At 37.8% G+C, this 23,022-nt stretch overlaps 2 protein-coding genes across 5 annotated transcripts in view; one reads left to right on the forward strand and one right to left on the reverse strand.

Annotated features, from left to right (window-relative positions):
* TMCO1 (transmembrane and coiled-coil domains 1) overlaps nt 1-4,540 on the reverse strand; it is a 52,033-nt gene extending 47,493 nt beyond the window's left edge. For 2 of the 3 annotated variants that reach the window (XM_032632987.1, XM_032633075.1), the window contains exons 1-2: nt 4,301-4,540; nt 3,817-3,894 (exon numbers count right to left, since the gene is read on the reverse strand). In XM_032632987.1, the coding sequence (XP_032488878.1) occupies nt 3,817-3,894; nt 4,301-4,370 (148 nt within the window). In that variant the 5' untranslated portion in view covers nt 4,371-4,540. Of the gene's footprint in view, nt 1-3,039; nt 3,112-3,816; nt 3,895-4,300 lie in introns of all 3 variants that reach the window. The other variant, XM_032632909.1, reaches the window with a different exon arrangement.
* A 75-nt stretch (nt 4,541-4,615) lies between these two features.
* LOC116754474 (double C2-like domain-containing protein alpha) overlaps nt 4,616-23,022 on the forward strand; it is a 67,704-nt gene continuing 49,297 nt past the window's right edge. The window contains exon 1 of one of the 2 annotated variants that reach the window (XM_032633184.1): nt 4,616-4,718. The gene's annotated coding sequence lies outside the window, so the exon portion shown is untranslated. The remainder of the gene's footprint in view (nt 4,719-23,022) is intronic. The other variant, XR_004350066.1, reaches the window with a different exon arrangement.

The raw sequence follows: 23,022 nt of genomic DNA on the forward strand, positions 1-23,022 counted from the left end.
TTTAAGCTATTCAACATGCTTTTATCAAGTAGTGAATCTATGCCAGGACCTGTGTTAAGTGCTAGAGACACAAGGGCCTTTGCCCTCATAGAAATTACAGTTCAGTTGGGGAGAGGACATTATTTGAATAATAATAATCATACATAGAAAAAACTGTAATTATGATAAGTTCTCTAAGGAGAAGTATCTGGATAAATTAAGGTCCATGATCCGAAGATTTGATCCTGCTGGGGAGACTAAATAAGGCTTTGAGATCTGAAGAATGACTAGGAGTTTATTAGACAAATGAGAAGGGAAAATTATTCCAGACAGTGGAAAAAGTAGATACAAAAGCCCAGTTCCATAGTAGGAAAAAGCAAGATTAGTTCAGAGGATGGCTAGAGAATAGAAAGGAGGGGAAAACATGATGCAGATGTAGTCGGAGAGGAAGAGAGGGAGGTACCCGACCACGCTAGACCTTGTAGGACACACCTTTGTCCTCAAAGCAATGGGAAGAAATTGAGTGTTTTAAGAAGGGCAAATAACACAATCAGATTTGTGTTTTGAAAAACTACTCCAGGTGTTACTGAACAGAATAAATTTGAGTGGCTGCAGGTGGAGCAATGAGGAGTCTATCACAGTAAATCAAATGAAATGTGACAGAAGTTTAGGCTAAGTGATGGTGGTGGAAATGAAGAGATGTGGAAAGACTGAAAACTCTTCAGGAGGACAACAGGATCAGGGGTTGAGAGTGGACTGCACATACAGGGTGATAGAAGGAAGTATTTGAATCAACAAATATTTATTAGACATTTCCCATGTGCCAGCCACTTTTCTAGGTGCATGGGATACATCAGTAAACAACAATGATTAAAAAAAAAAGAACCCTGCCCTAGTGAAGCATTCATTGTAGCAGATGAATGAAAACAAAACAAAACAGCAGGATAAGGAAGATGAGGAGTGGCAGTGGTACAGGAGGTAGGCTGACTGCAGTTTTAAATAGGGTGGTCAAGTTAAGACTCACTGAGGTGAGCTGTGAACAAAGATGTGAAGAAGATACAAGGGTTAGGTAAACAGATATCACAGAGAAGAACATTCTAGATAGAGGGAACAGCCATTAAATAGGTCCCAGCACAGGAGTGAGGCTGATGTGTAATAAGGAACAGCAAACAGGTCAGTGAGGGTGGAGCAGAGCGAATGAGAGGGAAAGAAGATCAGAGCAGTAACAGAGGACCTCTGTAGGCCACTGTAAAAACTTTGGCTTTTCCTCCGAATCAGAATGGGACACCATCACAGAGTTATGAGCAGAGAAGGGACATGATCTGATATACTTTTTTTTTTTTTTTTTTGCAGTATGCAGGCCTCTCACTGTTGTGGCCTCTCCAGTTGCGGAACACAGGCTCTGGACGCGCAGGCTCAGTGGCCATGGCTCACGGGCCCAGGTGCTCCGCAGCATGTGGGATCTTCCCAGACCGGGGCACGAACCCGTGTCCCCTGCATCGTCAGGCGGACTCTCAACCACTGTGGCACCAGGGAAGCCCCTGATATACTTTTAAAAAGATTATTCTGGCTGCTATCTTGGGAACAGATTACAGAGAAACAAGACCACTTGCTGGAGGCTATCACAATAATTCATGCAAAGGATGATGGTGGTTTGGACTATGGTAGTTAGCAGTGGAGGTGATGTAAAGTGGGCAGATTCTAGATATATTTGAAAGCAGCCCAACAGTACTGGATGTGGGCTGTGAGAGAAGAGTCAAAGATAACTACAAAAGGATTATGTCCTTATGTCCTACACAAGGACAGGATTACCACTGACCAAGACACTGTGACGGCTACTAATGTAGCAGGCTTGGAAGTGAGGAACAGTGTTCAATTTGGACAGGTTGGGTTTGAGATATACACTAGACATTCCAGTGGAATTAACAAGTTGATAGTTGGATATTTGAATCTTGCATTAGTAGAGGGCTAAGGATATAAATTTTGGGGTCACTGGCAAATAGAGCACATAAATGAGTTCATTAAGGGAGTATAGAGGAAAAAAAATAAATTTTGAGTCACTCCCAACAACAGGAGGTCAAGAAGAGGAACCAAAAAGGAAACTGCAAAAGAATGACCAATTGACAAGGTAAGTGCAAACCCAAGATTGTGGTGTCCTGAAAGCCAAATGAAGAAAGTATAGTAAGGTTTCTGGCGTGCACCATTGGAAGCAAGGAAGTACCATTCACCGAATAGGGAAATACTGCAAAAGGATCACATGTGTGAAGGTAAAGATAATGAGTTTGGTTTTAAATATGTTGAGGTGCATTAACAACATTGAATAAATGAAGGAACAGTAAACCGTAACTTAAAAGGCCTGAATTTGGTTTCTAATTCTTTGTTTGCTCTGAGACATTAATACATCATTTAACCTTTCTGAGTCTCAATCTCCTTTTCTAGAAAAGGAGAATAATTTTACACAACTGACCACAAATTGTTACTATGTGGATATTAGAAATGGGATGTTGTAAAAAAGAAAACTTCAAACTCTTATGAAGACATATAGAAAAGTCATAGAATACAGAAAGTCACAAGAATTTTAAGATGTGAAAGTTAGAGTTAATCTTTATAAGGCAGAAAAGGAGACTGAAAACCAAATCAAGCTTGTAAGGAACCATTCACATTATACCTATAGCAGCCCCCTCCACAGGATCCACAGCTGTATCCTGTGGAATTCCTGTTTTATTTCAAAAACAACAAACTCAACTTGTTCTTAAACTTTTCCTCAAATACTCCTTCAACCATCAGACCCAAATGAAAGTTGGCTTATCCCTGAAGACACCACTTACCTTGATACCAATCATCATGACCTGTTGTTCTCCAAACACACCTTACTAGTTAAAATTTCCCTTTTTGCACGTATGCTATTTCCTTTGTCTGGAACTCCTTCCTCATCTCATCCTCTGTCCAAATTCTAACTACGCATGAAGGACTGCAAGGCTATCTGCATCACAAAGGCTTCCATGGCCCCTCACAACTGAATGGGGTCTCTTCTTTAGAACCACCACAGCACATAAGTACCTCTCTTGTCAGTCACTCCACTGAGGTTTGTATCACGTATTCTGCATAAAAGTCTTATATTTCGGGATTTCCCTGGTGGTGCAGTGGTTAAAACTCCACCTGCCAATGCAGGGGACACGGGTTCAAGCCCTGGTCCGGGCAGATCCCACATGCCGCAGAGCAACTAAGCCCGTGTGCCACAACTACTGAGCCTGCGTGCCACAGCTACTGAAGCCTGTGTGCCTAGAGCCCGTGCTCCACAACGAGAAGCCACCACAATGAGAAGCCTACACACCGCAACGAAGAGTAGTCCCCACTCGCCGCAACTAGAGAAAGCCTGCACGCAGCAACGAAGAACCAATGCAGCCAAAAATAAAATAAATAATTTATTTTTAAAAGTTTTCTTTAAAAAAAAGAAAATCTTATATTTCTAAACAGACTTCAATTCTAGTCAGATTCACCTTTGTATTCCTATGAAGTTTTTACATCAGCTGATGCTCCTAAAATATGTACTGTGAACATGCACTCAGTGAGCCTGATGTATTGAAAACTGTTTTTAAAGGATGTTGCCATACTCACTTTTTTTTTTTTTTTTTTGCGGTACGCGGGTCTCTCACTGTTGTGGCCTCTCCCGTTGCGGAGCGCAGGCTCCGGAAGCGCAGGCCCAGCGGCCATGGCTCACGGGCCCAGCCGCTCCGCAGCATGTGGGATCTTCCCAGACCAGGGCACGAACCCGTGTCCCCTGCATCGGCAGGCGGACTCTCAACCACTGCGCCACCAGGGAAGCCCCATACTCACATTTTTTACTCTGTTTTTCCACTTCTGCCTTCAGTCTCTTGTACTTGTCTGTCCTGTAAACCAGGACCCAGGTTATACCTGAAACATTAAAAGCAGCATGCTAATAGAGAAATGTTTGGAACGGTCAACAGCCTTTATTAGTGGTTACCGTTGGATAAGAATGGATTTCAATTTTTTGCTTTGTATTCACCAATAGTTAACTTTTTTCAAACGTTAAGACAACTGAATCTTCAACCAAAACTGTGACACGATACGAAGGTGTCTTCACAAACACGCAAGTGAAACCTCCCCTAGACCGAAGAAACCTCGGCAATCGATTCCACACTACCCCTCCCGCTCCTGGAGGTAAGATTCCCTGGAATGGAGATGAAGCCCACTCCCACCCCCGCCAAGGCTCGCGACCTCTCCCTAGGCTCGAGGGACCCAGGGCCTAGGATCCTTCCCTCGGGGACTGATCAAACGTCAGAGAAGCAGCCGCTCTCACCCTCGGCGAGCAGAGCCGTACACACGGAGATAAACACGATGAGTAGCGTGTCTGCGAACATGGTGCTCATCTTGCGCTTCAGTCTCTGCACTCCCACCCGCCAGGGGGGAAGCGCTCGAAAGCCAGGGAAAGTGAAACGAAAACGATTTTTTTTTTTTCTAGACTTCCGGACAGCCGAGTAACACACCGACACTCTCAGCCTGGAAGCCTCACTTCCGCTTCCTGGGCGCAGCGCCGGAAGTGCTCCTCCTGGCGTGTCGCGCTACCGCGAGAATCCCGCGGAAACCGAGCTGCGTGTCTCTGGGGCTTATGGGCTGGCGCTCAGGCCGAATCTCGCGAGAGTTGGAACTGGAGCCGCTGAAACAGAATTACGGCGGCGGAACCTCGTCCGGTAGCGTTTTCTCGCGGTGGTGGTGAGGTGTGCTTTCTTCTCGCCCAGAGTCGACTTGTTTTGACTCGTGTGCGTTTATGTCTCAGTCCCACATCTAAGGTCGAGTAGGTAGTTTAGCCTAGGTTTGCGTAAAGTGGGGAGATTGACTTCCGCACACACGTACCGAATGCCTGTGTTTAGATGCCGGGCCACGGATTTGGGGCGCGAACGTCAATGAATCGTGGCCCGCTGGCTTCCAGGCACTCACATCCTAGTAAAAGAGAAAAACTTGTACATACGGTGTGATTGGGGTTTTAATAGAGGTATGACCAGAATGCTGCGGTGACCAGGTTGAGGGGATAATCAGAGAAAGCTAGTAGAAGGAATTGAAGCAGTCGCTTAGAGAAGTCTGAGTGCTTTTGTAGAAAGCAAAGTCTTTCCAGGCAGAGACACGGTGCTTGAAAATACCCGGTGTGTAATAGAGCAGTGAGCGGTTTGTCTTGAGAAGGGGTCCTAAACCCAAATACCCATCATGGTCAGGTATAAAGTATTTTACACTGGGTGGGCGTAAGAAAATGGTGGGAGGTACTACGATGAGCAAGGGAGCACTAACTTTATCTGAAGGGAACAATTGCTACATCCAACCAATTTCCCTTGGAGAATGAGCACCCAGTTTCCAATACCTTCCCATTTTTCAAGAAAATGATTTTATATGAAATTTTACAAGTTCAGTCTATAAATGCTGGTAACTCATTAAATTTTAAAATGGGTAGAGAAATTGTCTCATTAGCTTGGTTTCAGCCTTTTCAGCTTTTCCAGACTGTGTCTGTGTGAGTGTGTAGGAAAATCTGAAAGCTGGCTGAACTGTTTCCCCTTGACCTGTACTCTCTATCGTTTTTTTTCTTTTCTTGTAAACTCCAATGCATTTTATTTATAATTTTCCTATAACACTATATTTGGCCTTTATTAGTTATATGTGCCTTTCTTGTCTCCTCTTTACACTTAGTGGCAGAGACCCTGTTTCCTTTTAACAGATATTGAGCTTCTCTTCATGTGTCAGGCTCAGTGGTAAGCACTGTTAAGGTTGGAAAGAGTGATTAAGATACTACTACTGACTTCCCTGTAAGTTATACATTGTAACAACATATACTAGAGGTGTCAACTGAAAAAAATTGAGCAACCTGAAAGTTGGGAGTTATATTTTATTCCGCGTGGACTTTCTGAGGCCTTAAGCCCGGGAGGCAGCCTTTCAGCTCTGAGACACTGCTCCAAAGAGGAAAGGGAGGAGCAAGGATATATAGGAGTTTTTGCAAGAAAAACCAGGTAGTTGGCAATCAAAAGAGTACTGCTAATTGAAGAAAAACCAGACATCTCAAGTTAATGAATTTAGCTGTGTATGGGAAGATGCAAGAGTTTGGGCTTATTGATATCCTTCCTTTGATATGCACCTTAACTGTCTAGGGCCAGTATCCTGTTTTTTACTCCATCCTGAATCCTCTCAGGTTGCACCATTGGGGACAGCTGCAGTGGCTGACAGCTTGGTGACCAGCAGCCTGTTTGTTTTTCTCTATCCTGAGTTGCCTCAGGGCTGATGTAGTGGCTGATGGCTTGATGGCCACAATATCCTATGTTTGCTGATATGGCAGGTGACATTTTACATCCACAGAGGTACTCATAAAATGTTATTGGAGCACAGATGAGGGCAAGATTGGTTCTTTCTGGAGGAGTTGGAAAAACTTCATCCCACCTGAACTATTCAACTTCGATGGTTTTTATTCAGCTTTGTATCACCCATGGTAATTGTTGAGGTGCAACAGAGCATGACCTTTGAAGTAAGGCTTGGTTTTCTTTTTCTGTTTTTTTTCTTTTTGGCCATGCCACGAGGTTTCTGGATTGAGCCCAGGGCCCCGACAGTGAGAACACTGAGTCCTAACCACTGGACCGCCAGGGAATTCCCCAGACCTGGTTTTCAATTCTGGCTTTGCCACTTAGTTGACAGCAGTCCTTGAGCATATTGTTTAACATCTTTTTTTTAAATAAATAGATAAATTTATTTATCTATTTATTTATTCTGGGGTGTGTTGGGTCTTCGTTTCTGTGCGAGGGCTTTCTCTAGTTGCGGCGAGTGGGGGCTACTCTTCATCGCGATGTGAGGGCCTCTCCCTGTCGCGGCCTCTCTTGTTGGGGAGCACAGGCTCCAGACGCACAGGCTCAGTAGTTGTGGCTCACGGGCCTAGTTGCTCTGCGGCATGTGGGATATTCCCACACCAGGGCTTGAACTCGTGTCCCCTGCATTGGCAGGCAGATTCTCAACCACTGCACCACCAGGGAAGCCTTGTTTAACATCTTTGAGCCTCAGTTTCCTTGTCTATAAAATAGTAATAGCATCAGCTACATGAAACTGTTAGGAAGATTAAATTTGAAAGAGTAATATTATAAAGCATATAAAACTGTTTGTGGCACACATAGTTGATCAAATCCAATATGCTATTGATTAGAAGATGCACTATTATTTTATGTACTATTAAGAAAGAAAATAATTAAACCATGACACACCATTGATTGTAAGATGCATCCCATCCAGAAGTTTAAAATATGGGGGGAAAAGTCTTACAATCAGTGAAATACAGTAATAAAAAGCATTTCAATTATTCCTATGTTAATATTTACTACAGAACTGTCTGCTAGGATAACATTTCCTTCTCTAGGGCAACAATATCATGACCCTAATGCCCTTTGTTCAAGAACAGTGCTAGAGGCAATTCAGTGACCTCTTTACTACATGCTACCAGATTCCTTTATCATATCTCTAAAGTCTCATTGTACTAATTTTTAGATTTCAAAGTTTTCTCCATGAAGACCACTGTCCAAAAATTCACTGTCCTCCAATTTCTATGACTATTATAAGGCTTTTGTACTGGGACTTCCTTTCACTATTCTTTAGGGTACGAGTCACTATTTCCTGGACCCACATCTTCCGCCTTAGTTTATACTTTTTTTATGTTGTGGTACAACCTCAAGTAACTTCCTGTGAAAGGTAAATTGGAGCTAAACTTCAATGTTCTTACATTATTAGTAGTAATAATTAAGAATAATAATACCATTTTTTAAACAAATATTTAGTACTAGGCGAGGCATTGTAAAAGATTATGAGAGAAATTAAATCTCTTCTCATAACTGACGTATTAAAGGATGTGGTCTTTACGTTTGAATCGTAATCCTACTTCATGCAAGCTGTATTACTCTAGCAAGTTAATTTAATTTCTCTGAGCCTCATTTATTTTTTTAATCTATGAAGTAGAAGTAAAAATACCTACCTTCCAGAATTACTGTGAGGTTTGTATAGGGTTGAGAACAAAATTCTGGAGTCAGGCTACCTGTCTTCAAATCTTGGCTTCACCACTCAATTTAATGTGCAATTTCAGGCAAATTATTTCACTGCATTGTGCCTTGGTTTCCTTAAATGTAAAATGGCATAATAATAAGTCCAAAGTTGTTTTTTTTAATTATTTGAGCAAAATATTTAGAATGGTACCCGGCTCATAGAAAGGTCACAATAAGTGTTAACTGTTATTGTTACTGGTTCTTATTAAACCACCTAGTACATAATCCTTGAACTAGTTTTTTCTCATTCTATTCACTTTCCCTGTCATCTTGCTTTCTTCAGTAGCTTCAGTTACCATTTACCCACTGATAATTCATGAAATAATATCTGTAGCTCAGGTTTCTTTTCTGATTCTCAGACCTAGTAACTTAACTGCCAACTGGGCATTTCCGTTTGGATATCCCAGACTGAACCTATCCAGTTCTTTCACTCAAACTCCAATTTTCCCTTCTTCCCTTATACTTAGCAATCCAAGTGTTCATAGATGGATGAATGGATAACCAAAATGTGTCCATATATATATAATTCAGTCTTAAAAGAAGGAAATTCTAACACATTCTGCAACATAGATGAGCCTTGAAGACATTACACTAAGTAAAATAAGCCAGTCACAAAAGTATGAATACTGTATGATTCCACTACGAGGTACTTAGAGTAGTGAAATCCATAGACACAGAAAGTAGAATGGTGGATGCTAAGGACTGGGGAGAGGAGAGAGGAGAGTTATTGTTTAATGGGCACAGAGTTTCAGTTTGGGAAGATGAAAAAGTTCAGGAGGTGGATGTGGTGGGTGATTATTGCACAACAATATGAATGTACTTAATATCACTGAACTGTACCCTTAGACATAGTTAAAATGGTAGGCTTGATATTGTGCCTATGTTACCATAACTTAAAAAAACTTTTTTAAGTTGGACCATATCTAGAGGATGTGGATCAGCAGAATCTTTTAGTCATTTCTAGTGGGAGTATAAATTGGTACAGCCTCCTTTGAAAGTTTATCATTACCCTGTAAAGATAAACATTTGGAAACCCCTTGACCTACCATTTTGCTCCAGGTATATACCCAAAAGAAACTTGAACAAGTACCAGGACATACACAAGATTGTTCATATGAGCATTCTCTTTAATATCAAAATCTGAAGACAACCCAAATGCCCATCTACAAGTAGAAGAATAGATAAATAATTTAGAATATATTTATACAGCACTCCAAATGAATTTATTGCAGTTATATGCCATAATGTACATTAATCCTAGCAATATAATATTGAGTGAAAAGAGTAAGTCTAAGAATTACATACAGCATGTGATAGACTTCTTATAAAGTTAATAACTTCTAAGCTGCCCCCCCAAAACTGTTTAGGAATATATATATATATATATATATATATATATATATATATATATATATACACACCTGTGATATTAAAAAGAAAAGCAAGAGAATGATGATTTAGATAGTGTTACCTTGAGTGGGAAGAGGCTGGGTGATGCGATGGAGGGTCAAAGAGGTGAATGTCAATGTAAATTCATGTCCTAGTTTTCATGTTGGCGGTGACTTCATGGATATTTGTTTGTTTGTTTATTTATTGGCTGTGCGGCTTCTGGGATCTTAGTTCCCCAACCAGGGATTGAACATGGGCCCTCAACAGTGAAAGCTCGGAGTCCTAACCACTGGAACGCCAGGGAATTCCCCTGTTGTATTATTTTGAATGAAAGAATGAATGAATGCTTGAGAGCCTTGAATGAACCAGTGGTGAGAATGTATCATGAGCCAAGAATAATAGTGAATCTAATTTTCTGCATCTGAGCTCAAAAATATTTTATCTTTTTACATTCAATTCGATATCTCTTTGATGCAAGTAAAGGGGGGAAATAATCTTTTAAATTACTTGCTATCAAGAAAAAAATGATACTCTAGAAAAATGTGTCACATTTCTCTTGTGGCTTCAAGTATCCTCTTATTGACTGTCACTTTTGCCTGGGCATTTAAGCATCCCAAGTGTAGAAGATCAGTGATAGTGGAAAGACACCAGAATATCTTGAGTTTGGATGGGAATTTTGCAAAATAAGCAGTGTTTCTTTTTAAGAAAATTAGTCTGCCATCTTTACATAGAATAGATTTATTTGGAAGGGAGATTGCAGTCAGGAAAACCAACTATCAGGCTATCATCATGATGCAGTTTTCAAGTGAGGAAGCCCTGAACTAAATAGTATCAGCAGAAATTGACAAGAGAAAATCCAATAGAGTTTTGAAGGATGAAATAGTAATTCTTAGAATTAAATAAAATGAGGTGAACAAGAATACTTCAGTAATTATAAGGTTTCTACCAGAGGCATTTCTAGGTGTATTGTGACCTAAAGCTTATACAATTCTTGGGCTCTTTCTACAAAGAACAATATGGAATTACATGTCAAAATTAGGTACAAAAGTGAATACTTATTTATTTATTTAAAAGGGGCCAGCGCAAGTGAGGATCCCAAAAGCGTAAGTTTCTTTCATTAATTTCATGGTAAATCTGTCTCTGTATTTTGACAAACCTGACATAGAATGTCTGGGAAAAGTAGCCTTTTAAGAGCGGAAAATACAAAAAATTTGGTTTTGACAATAAGCTTTATAATATTAAGAGTTAGAAGGGACCCTTGAAAATGCTTAAATACCTAAACAAGTCCACATTCCTTTTCTCACATGTGAGTCTGGGCCATCTTTAATAGAAGACTAAAATCTGAGGTGACTTTTCCCATTAGAAATACACATTGTCATGCTTACTCAGTATTCCTATGGTAGATTCTTGGCCGATAATTCACTTGTACTCACTACTTAGACTATTACCCACCTTAATAATTCACTTTGCTGCCAAAAAGGCATTGATTTTATTCATGGAGAAACATAAATACCATAAACAATACTACTAAATGTTCATTTCTCTGACTCTGGGCCTTTTCAGGAGCTCCATCTCAAATTGACATATACACCAAGCACAGGGCCTGTTAGTAGATACTTAAAAATATTTGTCAAAGGGATGAAATGCATGTTCTACGTACAAAAGCATTCAACCAAAGCACAGGGAAATTTTAACTTTCCATTCTTGTGGTACATATCACTTATCCTTTCCCAAGGAGAAATTGTTCTGTGCAGGACAAATTAGACCTTTTTCACTCATTTCAATCTGATTCTTACGCATTTTTCTGTGGTCTGTTTTCTGTGTTCTCTCTGAACCTCATGCAAATAATTCATTCCATAATGTTCTGAACATAGATGGCAGTTGGTTATTTCAGGTAAAACTTCCTAAGTGACTGTACCATAGTGATTTTACCTGTATCTGAGGTCTGATCTTCAACTTTGAAAGTTCAGAAACTTCATTATATGGATTTGTATGAAGGTGATCAGATTTCCATGAACCTAGGTTGAAGGAAAGTGACTATCCCTGTCATTTAGACTAATGCCACATTGTAGGTACTCAGTAAGTGTTTTCATTAATGATTAAGAGGCAGTAAAATGAAAATTTGTTGGAAATAACAGATAATTTAGTACAGTTATATCATAAGACAGAAAGCTGGAGAAATAGGTAAGACTTTGAATTGCAGGTGAAACACAGTCCAAATTTTTATTCAGAGGGCAGCGGAGCCTTTGAAGATTTTATAGTAAAAAAGTGACATGATCAAAGTGGTGCCTTAGGAAAAAGAATTTGGCAACACAGTTTAGAATGGATGGCAGATTAATTAGAAGACCATATTGATGTCCAGACGAACAGAAAAAAGAGCCAGAACTAGGGTGTCAGTGAAAAGAATGAATACTAGAGAAACCAGGAAAGTAATTCATCAGACTAATTTAGCATGGCTTAGAGAATAGAGAAAGGAGAAATGGCAAAAATTATTCTGGTGTTTCTAGTGTGGCTAATGGGGAAATGGATCCTTAACAGAAACTATGTTATACAAACTCAGCATAGTCTTGTATGCTCTTTGCAATCATTTTATCTATCTTTTTTCCTAAACCTCTATCCTGTTTGCCTTTTAGAATCTTCCCTACCTCTCTCACATCTTCCAGCACATTGGAGCTCATCTCATTTCAATAAGTTCACCTTTTTCTTCTCAGAAATTTAAGGTAATCTGTGGTAAATTTTCTCTCTGTGTTTCATTTGGGATGGTTTCTAGTGCTTTATCTTCAAATTCACTGAACAGTCTTCTGCAATATCTAGTATGCTGTCACTTCAGTGTGGTTTTCATCTAAGACAATATGGTTTTCATTTCTAGGAGTTCTATTTGTGATTTTTTAATATCTTCCATGTCTCTACTTAGCGTGTTCAGTCTTTTCTCTAGCTTCTTGACCATATGGAATGCAGATATAACACTGTTTTATACTGTTTTTAACTACCACCCTAGATCCAAGAATCTCAACTAACCCCAAACAGGGTAAGTGTAAAAAGAAAAGCACATCAAAGCACATTATAATCACATTGCTGAAAAGTGCTGATAAAGAGAAAAATGAAAAGCAATAAGAGGAACTAAAATACACATTATGTACTGAGAAACAAAGATTAAAATGACAACAGCTTTCTCATTAGAACCTAGGCAAGTCAGAAGATAGAACATTTTTAATACTCTGAAAGAAAAAAAACCCTGATTTTTCATGTAACAAAAATATTCATCAAAAATCAAGGTAAGATAAAGATATTTTCAGACAAATCTGAGAGAGGTGGTCTGTAACATATTGTACTACAGTAAAAGAAATGTTGAAGTTCTCCAAGCTGAAGGGAAATGATACAAGATAGAAAGTTGGATTTATACAAAGGAATAAAGATCCCAGAAATAATAAATATGGTAAATATAATGATTCTCATAAACTATATTTTATTTAAAAGATATCTGTTTAAGCAAAAATAGTAATAGTGTATTGTGAGGTTAATAACGTGTAAAAGTGAAATGTATGACAAGAACAGCAACAAAGAATGGATGGGAGAAATGTAAGTATACTTGTATGATTTTTACATTTTATCATGTCGTATAATAGTATTTGAAGATAGAATATAAGTTAAAGATGCAATTGTAAACTCTAGATCAACCACTAAAAAACTAATACAAAAATACAGCTAATGGGACTTCCCTGGTGGTCCAGTGGGTAAGACTCCACACTCCCAATGCAGGGGGCCAGGGTTCGATCCCTGGTCAGGAAACTAGATCCTGTACGCACGCCGCAGCTAAAGAGTTCGCATGCCACAACTAAGAAGCCCACATGCTGCAACTAAAGATGCCATATGCCACAACAAATCTCCCGCATGCTGCAACTACGACCCAGCGCAGCCAAAATAAATAAATCAACAACAACAACAACAAAAATATATATATATAACTAATAATCCAGAAGTGGAAATTAAATAAAATAATTCAAATAAACCAGGAAAATATTAAAAAGGGGACAATGAACAGATCAGAAAAATAGAAAACAAATAGCAAAATGGTAAATTTAAACCTAACCATGTGGAAAATTACACTAAATGTAAATGATCTAAACACCAAAATGAAAAGGCAGAGATTTTTCATACTGGCTTTCTTTTTTTTTTTTCAAAATTACATTTTATTCTGCTATTGATATGATAAAAATAATACATGCCTAATAAATGAACAAATAGGAAGAGGTCAAGCAATGTTACTTGACATCATTATGCCATTCTTCTGTTGATCATACTGGCTTTTAAAAGGAACCAATTAAATAATACACATATATATATAATGTATATATAGATATGCAAGAATATAATATATTCTTAAATATTAAAACTCATAAGTTAAAAGAAATTTGAAAATATTACTCTTAAGAAAGCTGAACTATATTAATCTGAGACAAAGTAAACTTTAGGACAAGTATATTACCAGGGGTAAAGAGGACATTTCATAATAATAAAAAGATTTGTTCAACATAAAGACATAACAATCTTCAATGTATATGCACCTAATTCAGAGCTTCAAAATACATGAAATAAAAGACTAACAAACCAGAAAAGAAAAATAGATAAATCCACAGTCATAGTTTGATACAAGTAGATAGAAAATCAGTAAGAATATGAAAGACTTGAAAACATTAGCAAAATAGTTTGAGATCTAAAATTAAAAACATGAAACCATACAAGCCCTAGAAGACACAGGGATAAATTTCTTTAGAACTGGGAGAGGGGAAATCTTTTCTTAACTAGTACCCAAAATCAGAAGAAATGATACTAAAGACTGATACATTTAAGTGTTTAAAGATTATAAATATTTTTTTGCATGACAAAAAGGGCTACAAACATAGCAAAAGACAAATGAAAAACTGCAACTTGTACCACAGACAAAAGGCTGATTTACATTAAGAAACTGAGATCCATAACATGATAGGACAATGGACAAAATTCACAAATAGGTAGTTCACAAAAATGACAGAAAAATGTCTTTTAAACAAAAAGACAGTCAAGCTTACTCATAATAAGAAAGTCAGTTTAAAACAACACTGGGGGACTTCCCTGGTTGTCCAATAGCTAAGAATCCACCTTCCAGTGCAGGAGACATGGGTTTGATCCCTGGTCAGGGAACTAAGATCCCACATGCTGTGGGGCAACTAAGCCCACAACTACAGAGCCCACGCACTCTGTAGCCCGCATGCCGCAACTAAGGCCCGACTAAGCCAAAAATATAAATAAATAAATAAATGTAAATAAACAACACTGAGACACCATTTCTCAACTCTCAACTCTCTCACCTATCAGAAATCCAAAAATTTGACAACATACTCCATTAGCATGGTTATGAATTATCAGACACTCTCATACATTGCTGATGGAAATGCAAAATTGTATAACTGCATGCAAAGGAATTTGGCATTATCTGATAAAATTATATATGCAAATCAATTTTTAGGAAACCATCTTGAAGAAACAATGTGAGAGGGAAAGAAAAAAAGCACAGTTAAGTTCTCACCCAGAATATCCATTTTCATGGTATTGGCACTCTTACATATTGACTGTCATTTTTTTCCCCATTCAGGAACTGAATCACTATTTTTTCTCCCCCAGGCTTTTCTTACAGTAATTATGTTAAGTCCTGGAATCTATCAACTTTCTTGCTATTATGGCATCTTTACAGTTGGGTTGGAGGAGCAAGACTTCAGCCCAAGTTTGCTGTGTGTCCCCAAAGGGTCATTTTTGAAAGATGTTTTAATTTTTTAACAAAAATTCAGCTTTATTGAGGTATAATTGACAAATGAAATTGTAAAATATTTGTAGTGATTTGATACACATATACATTGTGAATGATTCCCTCCATCTACATAGTTAACACATCAATTGCCTCACATATCTTTTGTGTGCATGTGTGTGGTGAGAACATTTAAATTCTACTCTCATAGCAAATCTCAATTATACAATACAGCCTCATGTTAAAAAAAAAAAAAGTAACAGGCCCAAAATGGAGTCATTTGCCCCTCATGGCAGCAAACCAAGACTTCAACAAAAAGAACAGAGTGTGGCTTATCATCCCATTTATAAAAGGGTTAAGTTGCAACTCACTGAGATAGCTCACCATCTGTGCGCGCTGAGGGGAATTCAGAATGGGATGGGGGGGGGGACTTCTCTGGTGGCACAGTGGTTAAGAATCCACCTGCCAATGCAGGGGACACAGTTTAAGCCCTGATCCAGGACGATCCCACATGCCGCAGAGCAAGTGGGGCCATGGGCCACAACTACTGAGCCTGCACTCTAGAGCCTGCGAGCCATGACTACTGAGCCTGCACGCCTAAAGCCCATGCTCTGCAACGAGAGAAGCCATCACAATGAGAAGCCCATGCACCACAACTAGAGAAAGCCCACATGCAGCAGTGAAAACAACACAGCCAAAATTAATTAATTAATTAATTTTAAAAAAAACAATGGGATGGGATGGGTGGGAAACAGCATGAAATATTCTGTGCTTTGAGCTCCTAGATAGCTACGATCCATATCTAAGGAAAAATTTCAATGACTCCAAATGTTTGAATCTTCCCATACGCAGAAAAGCATTACAATTACTAACTTTAGATATCTGTTCTTTGTGATTAGCAGTCATCTTTTACCAAGATACATGCTTGACTACATGTATTTCCCAACCCCACAAATCATGTATATCCTGGCTCTTCCCCTACCTCTTCAGAGCAGCCCCTCAGAGCTACTGAGAGGCTGTCTCCTGTGCTATAGTCCTCTCTAAGGTCCCTGAATAAAACTTAGCTCACAACTTTTACATTGAGTAGGGTTTTTTCATTTGTTTTTTAAGATAAGGAGTTTTTAAAATTTTTAATTTATTTATATTTTTTTGTCTGTGTTGGGTCTTAGTTGCTGCACGCGGGCTTTCTGTAGTTGCAGCAAGCGGGGGCTACTCTTCGTTGCAGTGTGTGGGTTTCTCATTGCGGTGACTTGTCTTTGTTGTGTAGCATGGGCTCTAGGTGTGCAGGCTTCAATAGTTGGTGTGTGCAGGCTTCAGTAGTTGTGGTATGTGGGCTCAGTAGTTGTGGCTCGTGGGCTCTAGATTGCAGGCTCAGTAGTTGTGGCACATGGGCTTAGTTGCTCCATGGCATGTGGGATCTTCCTGGACCAGGCATCGAACCTGTGTCCCCTGCATTGGCAGCGGATTCTTAACCACTGCACCACCAGGGAAGTCCCCTCATTGTGGTTTTGATTTGCATTTCCCTGATGATTAGTGATCCTGGGCACCTTTTCATGTACCTGTTGGCCTTTTGTATGTCTTTGGAAAAATATCTATTCAGTTCCTCTGCCCAGTTTTTATGTGTTCTTTATATATTTTGTGTATTAATCCCTTATCAAATATATGATTTGCAAATATTTTCTCACATTCCATAGGTGGCCATTTCATTTTACTACTGGTTTCCTTTGCTGTGCAGAAACTTTTAATTTGATGTAGTCTCACTTGTTTATTTTTTGCTTTTGTTGCCTCTGCTTTTGATGACAAACCCTAAAACACCATCAACAAGACTGATGTCAAAGAACTTACTCCCTATGCTTTTTTTCTGGGAGTTTTATGGTTTCTGGTCTTACATTCAAGTCTTTAATCCATTTTGAATTGATTTTTGTATATGATATCAGATAGAGGTCCAGTTTCATTCTTGTGGCTGTCAGTTTTCCCAACACCATTTATTGAAGAGACTATTTTTTCCCCATTGTATATTCTTGGCTCCTTTGTTAATTGACCAAATATGCATGGGTTTATTTCTGGGCTCTCTATTCTGTCCCATTGATCTATGTGTCTGTTTTTATGCCAATACCATACTGTTTAGATTACTATACCTTTGTAATATAGTTTAAAATCAGGACATGTGATACTTCCAACTTTGTTCTTTCTCAAGATTGCTTTCACTATTTGGGGCCTTTGGTAGTTACATATGAAGTTTAGAATTGTTTATTCTATTTCTATGAAAAATGCCATTGGAGTCCTGTAGGTATTGCATTGAATTTGAGATTTCTTTAGGTAGTATGAACATTTTAACAATATTAATTCTCCCAATCCATGAGCACAGAATAACTTCCCACTTACTTGTGTCTTCTTCCACTTTTTCATCAATATTTTATAGTTTTCATTATACAATTTTTTTATTTCTTTGGTTAAATTTTTTCCTAGGTATTTTATTTCTTTTGATGCAGTTGTAAATGGTATTGTTTTCTTATTTTCTCTTTTGGATAGCTCATTGTCAGTGTTTTTAAATACAACTAATTTTTGTATATTGATTTTGTATTCTGCAACTTTACTGAATTCATTTATTAGTTCTAACAGTTTTTTGAAAGAACCCTTGGGGGTTTCTATGTATAATATTATGTCATCTGCAAAAAAGACAATTTTACTTCTTCCTTTTCAATTTGAATGCTTTGTATTTCTTTTTCTTGCCTAATTGCTTTGGTTAGGACTTCCAGTACTATGTTGAGGAAAAGTAGCAAGAGTAGGCATCCTTTTCTTGTTCCTGATCTTAGAGAAAAAGCTTTCAGCTTTCCACCATTGAGTATGATGTTACCTGGAGGCTTGTCCTAATGGCCTTTATTATGAGGTACACTCCTTCTATACCACTTTGTTCAAAGTTTTTATCATGAATGTATGTTGAATTTTGTAAATGCTTTTTCTACATCTATTGACATGATCATATGATTTTTGTCTTCATTTTGTTAGTGAGGGATATCAAATTGATTGATATGCAGATTGTGAACCATCCTTGCATTCCTGGAATAAATCCCACTTGATCATGGTACACGGTCCTTTCAATATATTGTTGAATTTGGTTTGCCAATATTTTGTTGAGGATTTTTGCATCTGTGTTTATTAGGGATACTGATCTGTAATTTTTTTTTTTCTCATGGCATCTTTGTCTTATTTTGGTATCAGGTTAATGCTGGCCTCATTAAATGAATTTGGAAGTGTTCCTTCCTTTTCTATTTTTTGGAAGAGTCTGAGAAGGATTCGTATTAATTCTTTAAATGTTTGGTAGAATTCGCCAGTAAAGCCATCTGGTCTAATGTAGTTGGAGTGCAATGTTTCCTTATTAATTTTCTGTCTGTATTACCTATCCGTTGTTGAAAGGGACTATTAAAGTCCCTTACTATTACTATGTTGCCATTTCTCCCTTCAGGTCTGTTCATATTTGCTTTATATATTTAGGTGCTCATATTTTGGTTGCATAAGTATTTACAAATGTTATATCCTGTTTTTGCATTGATCCCTTTATCACTGTATAATGACCTTCCTAGTTTCTTATTGCAGTCTTTGGCTTAAAGTCTGTTTTATCTGATTTAAGTATAGCTACTCCTGCTTTCTTTTGGTTTCCATTTATAAAGAATAACTTTTTCCATCTCTTCACTTTTAATCTGTGTGTTTCCTTAAATCTTCAGTGAGTCTCTTATAGGCAGCATATAGTTACTAAGGTCTTATTGTTTCTGTAATCCATTCAGACACCAGACACTCTGTGTCTTCCTTTTTTTTTTTTTCTTTTTCTGCGCCATGTGGCATGTGAGATCTTAGTTCGCCGACGAAGGATTGAACCTGTGCCCCATGCAGTGGAATCACGGAGTCTTTTTTTTTTAATTTTATTTATTTTTTTATACAGCAGGTTCTTATTACTTACCTATTTTACACATATTAGTGTATATATGTCAATCCCAATCTCCTAATTCATCACACCACACCCACCACCACTTTCCCCTCTTGGTGTCCATACGTTTGTTGTCTAGATCTGTCTCTCTATTTCTGCTCTGCAAACTGGTTTATCTGTACCATTTTTCTAGGTTCCACATACATGCATTAATATGCGATATTTGTTTTTCTCTTTCTGACTTACTTCACTCTGTGTGACAGTCTCTAGATTCATCCACGTCTCTACAACTGACCCAATTCCGTTCCTTTTTATGGCTGAGTAATATTCCATTGTATATATGTACCACATCTTCTTTATCCATTCCTCTGTCGATGGGCATTTAGTTTGCTTCCATAACCTGGCTATTGTAAAGAGTGCTGCAATGAACATTGGGGTGCATGTGTCTTTTTGAATTATGTTTTTCTCTGGGTATATGCCCAGTAGTGGGATTGCTGGGTCCTATGGTAATTCTACTTTTAGTTTTTTAAGGAGCCTCCATACTGTTCTCCATAGTGGCTATATTAATTTACATTCCCACCAACAGTGCAAGAGGGTTCCCTTTTCTCCACACCCTCTCCAGCATTTGTTGTTTGTAGATTTTCTGATGATGCCCATTCTAACTGGTGCGACGTGATACGTCATTGTAATTTTGATTTGTATTGCTCTAATAATTAGTGATGTTGAGCAGCTTTTCACGTGCTTCTTGGCCATATATATGTCTTCTTTGGAGAAATGTCTATTTAGGTCTTCTGCCCATTTTTTGATTGGGTTCTTTGTTTTTTTAATATTGAGCTGTATGAGCTGTTTATATATTTTGGAGATTAATCCTTTGTCCGTTGATTTGTTAGCAAATATTTTCTCCCATTCTGAGGGTTTTCTTTTTGTCTTGTTTGTAGTTTCCTTTGCTGTGCAAGAGCTTTTAAGTTTCATGAGGCCCCATTTGTTTACTTTTGTTTTTATTTCCATTACACTAGGAGGTGGATCAAAAAAGATCTTGCTGTGATTTATATCAAAGAGTGTTCTTCCTATGTTTTCTGCTAAGAGGTTTATAGTGTCTTGTATTACATTTAGGTCTCTAATCCATTTTGTTTTTATTTTTGTGTATGGTGTTAGGGAGTGCTCTAATTTCATTCTTTTCCATGTAACTGTCTGGGTTTCCCAGCACCACTTATTGAAGAGACTGTCTTTTCTCCATTGTATATCCTTGCCTCCTTTGTCACAGATTAGTTGACCGTAGTTGCATGGGTTTATCTCTGGACTTTCTATCCTGTTCCATTGATCTATATTTCTGTTTTTGTGCCAGTACCATATTGTCTTGATTACTGTAACTTTGTAGTATACTATGAAGTCAGGGAGTCTGATTCCTCCAGCTCTGTTTTATTCCCTCAAGACTGCTTTGGCTATTCAGGGTCTTTTCTGTCTCCATACAAATTTTAAGATTTTTTGTTCTAGTTCTGTAAAAAATGCCACTGGTAATTTGATAGGGATTGCATTGAATCGGTAGATTGCTTTGGGTAGTATAGTCATTTTCACAATATTGATTCTTCCAATCCAAGAACGTCGTATATCTCTCCATCTGTTTGTGTCATCTTTGATTTCTTTCATCAGTGTCTTATAGTTTTCTGAATGCAGGTCTTTTGTCTCCTTAGGTAGGTTTATTCCTAGGTATTTTATTCTTTTTATTGCAATGGTGAATGGGATTGTTTCCTTAATTTCTATTTCTGATCTTTTGTTGTTAGTGTATAGGAATGCAAGATATTTCTATGCATTAATTCTGTATCCTGCAACTTTAACAAATTCATTGATTAGCTCTAGTAGTTTTCTGGTGGCATCGTTAGGATTCTCTGTGTATAGTATGTCTTCTGCAAACAGTGACAGTTTTACTTCTTCTTTTCCAATTATTATTCCTTTTATTTCTTTTTCTTCTCTGATTGCCGTGGCTAGGACTTACAAAACTATGTTGAATAATAGTGGGGAGAGTGGACATCCTTGTCTTGTTCCTGATCTTAGAGGAAATGCTTTCAGTTTTTCACCATTGAGAATGATGTTTGCTGTGGGTTTGTCGTATATGGCCTTTATTATGTTGAGGTAGGTTCCCTCCTTGCCCACTTTCTGGAGAGTTTTTGTCATAAGTGGGTGTTGAATTTTGTCAAAAGCTTTTTCTGCATCTATTGAGATGATTATATGGTTTTTATTCTTCAGTTTGTTAATATGATGTATCACATTGATTGCTTTGTGTATATTGAAAATCCTTGCATCCCACTTGTTCATGGTGTATGATCCCTTTAATGTGTTGTTGGATTCTGTTTGCTAGTATTTTGTTGAGGATTTTTGCATCTAATTTCATCAGTGATATTGGTCTGTAATTTTCTGTTTTTTAGTATCTTTGTCTGGTTTTGTTATCAGGGTGATGGTGGCCTCATAGAATGAGTTTGGGAGTGTTCCTTCCTCTGCAATTTTTTGGAATAGTTTGAGAAGGATGGGTGTTAGCTCTTCTCTAAATATTTGATAGAATTCACTTCTGAAGCCATCTGTTCATGGACTTTTATTTGTTGGAAGATTTTTAATCACTGTTCCTGGACTTTTATTTGTTGGAAGATTTTTAATCACAGTTTCAATTTCATTACTTGTGATTGGTCTGTTCATATTTTCTATTTCTTCCTGGTTCAGTCTTGGAAGGTTATAGCTTTCTAAGAATTTCTCCATTTCTTCCAGGTTGTCCATTTTATTGGCATAGAGTTGCTTGTAGTAGTCTCTCATGATGCTTTGTATTTCTGCGGTGTCCGTTGTAACTTCTCCTTTTTCATTTCTAATTTTATTGATTTGAGTCCTCTCCCTCTTTTTCTTGATGAGTCTGGCTAAAGGTTTATCAATTTTGTTTATCTTCTCAAAGAACCAGCTTTTAGTTTTATTGACCTTTGCTTTTGTTTTCTTTGTTTCTATTTCATTTATTTCTGCTCTGATCTTTATGATTTCTTTCCTTCTACTAACTTTAGATTTTGTTTGTTCTTCTTTCTCTAGTTCCTTTAGGTGTAAGGTTAGATTGTTTATTTGAGATTTTTCTTGTTTGTTGAGGTAGGCTTATATTGCTATAAACTTCCCTCTTAGAACTGCTTTGGCTGCATCCTATAGATTTTGGATCGTCGTGTTTTCATTGTCATTTGCCTGTAGGTAGTTTTTGATGTCTTCTTTGATTTCTTCAGTGATCTCTTGGTTATTTAGTGATGTACTGTTTAGCCTCCATGTGTTTGTGTTTTTTACGTTTTTTACCCTGTATTTGATTTCTAATCTCATAACGTTGTGGTCAGAAAAGATGCTTGATATGACTTTGGTTTTCTTAAATTTACCAAGGCTTGATTTGTGACCCGAGATGTGATCAGTCCTGGAGAATGTTCCATGTGCACTTGAGAAGAAAGTGTAATCTCCTGTTTTTGGATGGCATGTCCTATAAATATCAATTAAATCTATCTGGTCTGTTGTGTTACTTAAAGCTTGTGTTTTCTTATTAATTTTCTGTCTAGATGATCTGTCCATTGGTGGAAGTGAGGTGTTAAAGTCCCCCACTATTATTGTGTTACTGTCAAATTCCTCTTTTATAGCTGTTAGCAGTTGCCTTATGTATTGAGGTGCTCCAGTGTTGGGTGCATATATATTTATAATTGTTATATCTTCTTCTTGGATTGATCCCTTGCTCATTATGTAGTGTCCTTCCTTGTCTCTTGTAACATTCTTTATTTTAACGTCTATTTTATCTGAGTATTTCTACTCCAGCTTTCTTTTGATTTCCATTTGCATAGAATATCTTTTTCCATCCCCTCACTTTCAGTCTG

Source organism: Phocoena sinus, chromosome 1, assembly GCF_008692025.1.
Source record: "Phocoena sinus isolate mPhoSin1 chromosome 1, mPhoSin1.pri, whole genome shotgun sequence".
Lineage (NCBI taxonomy): Eukaryota > Metazoa > Chordata > Mammalia > Artiodactyla > Phocoenidae > Phocoena > Phocoena sinus.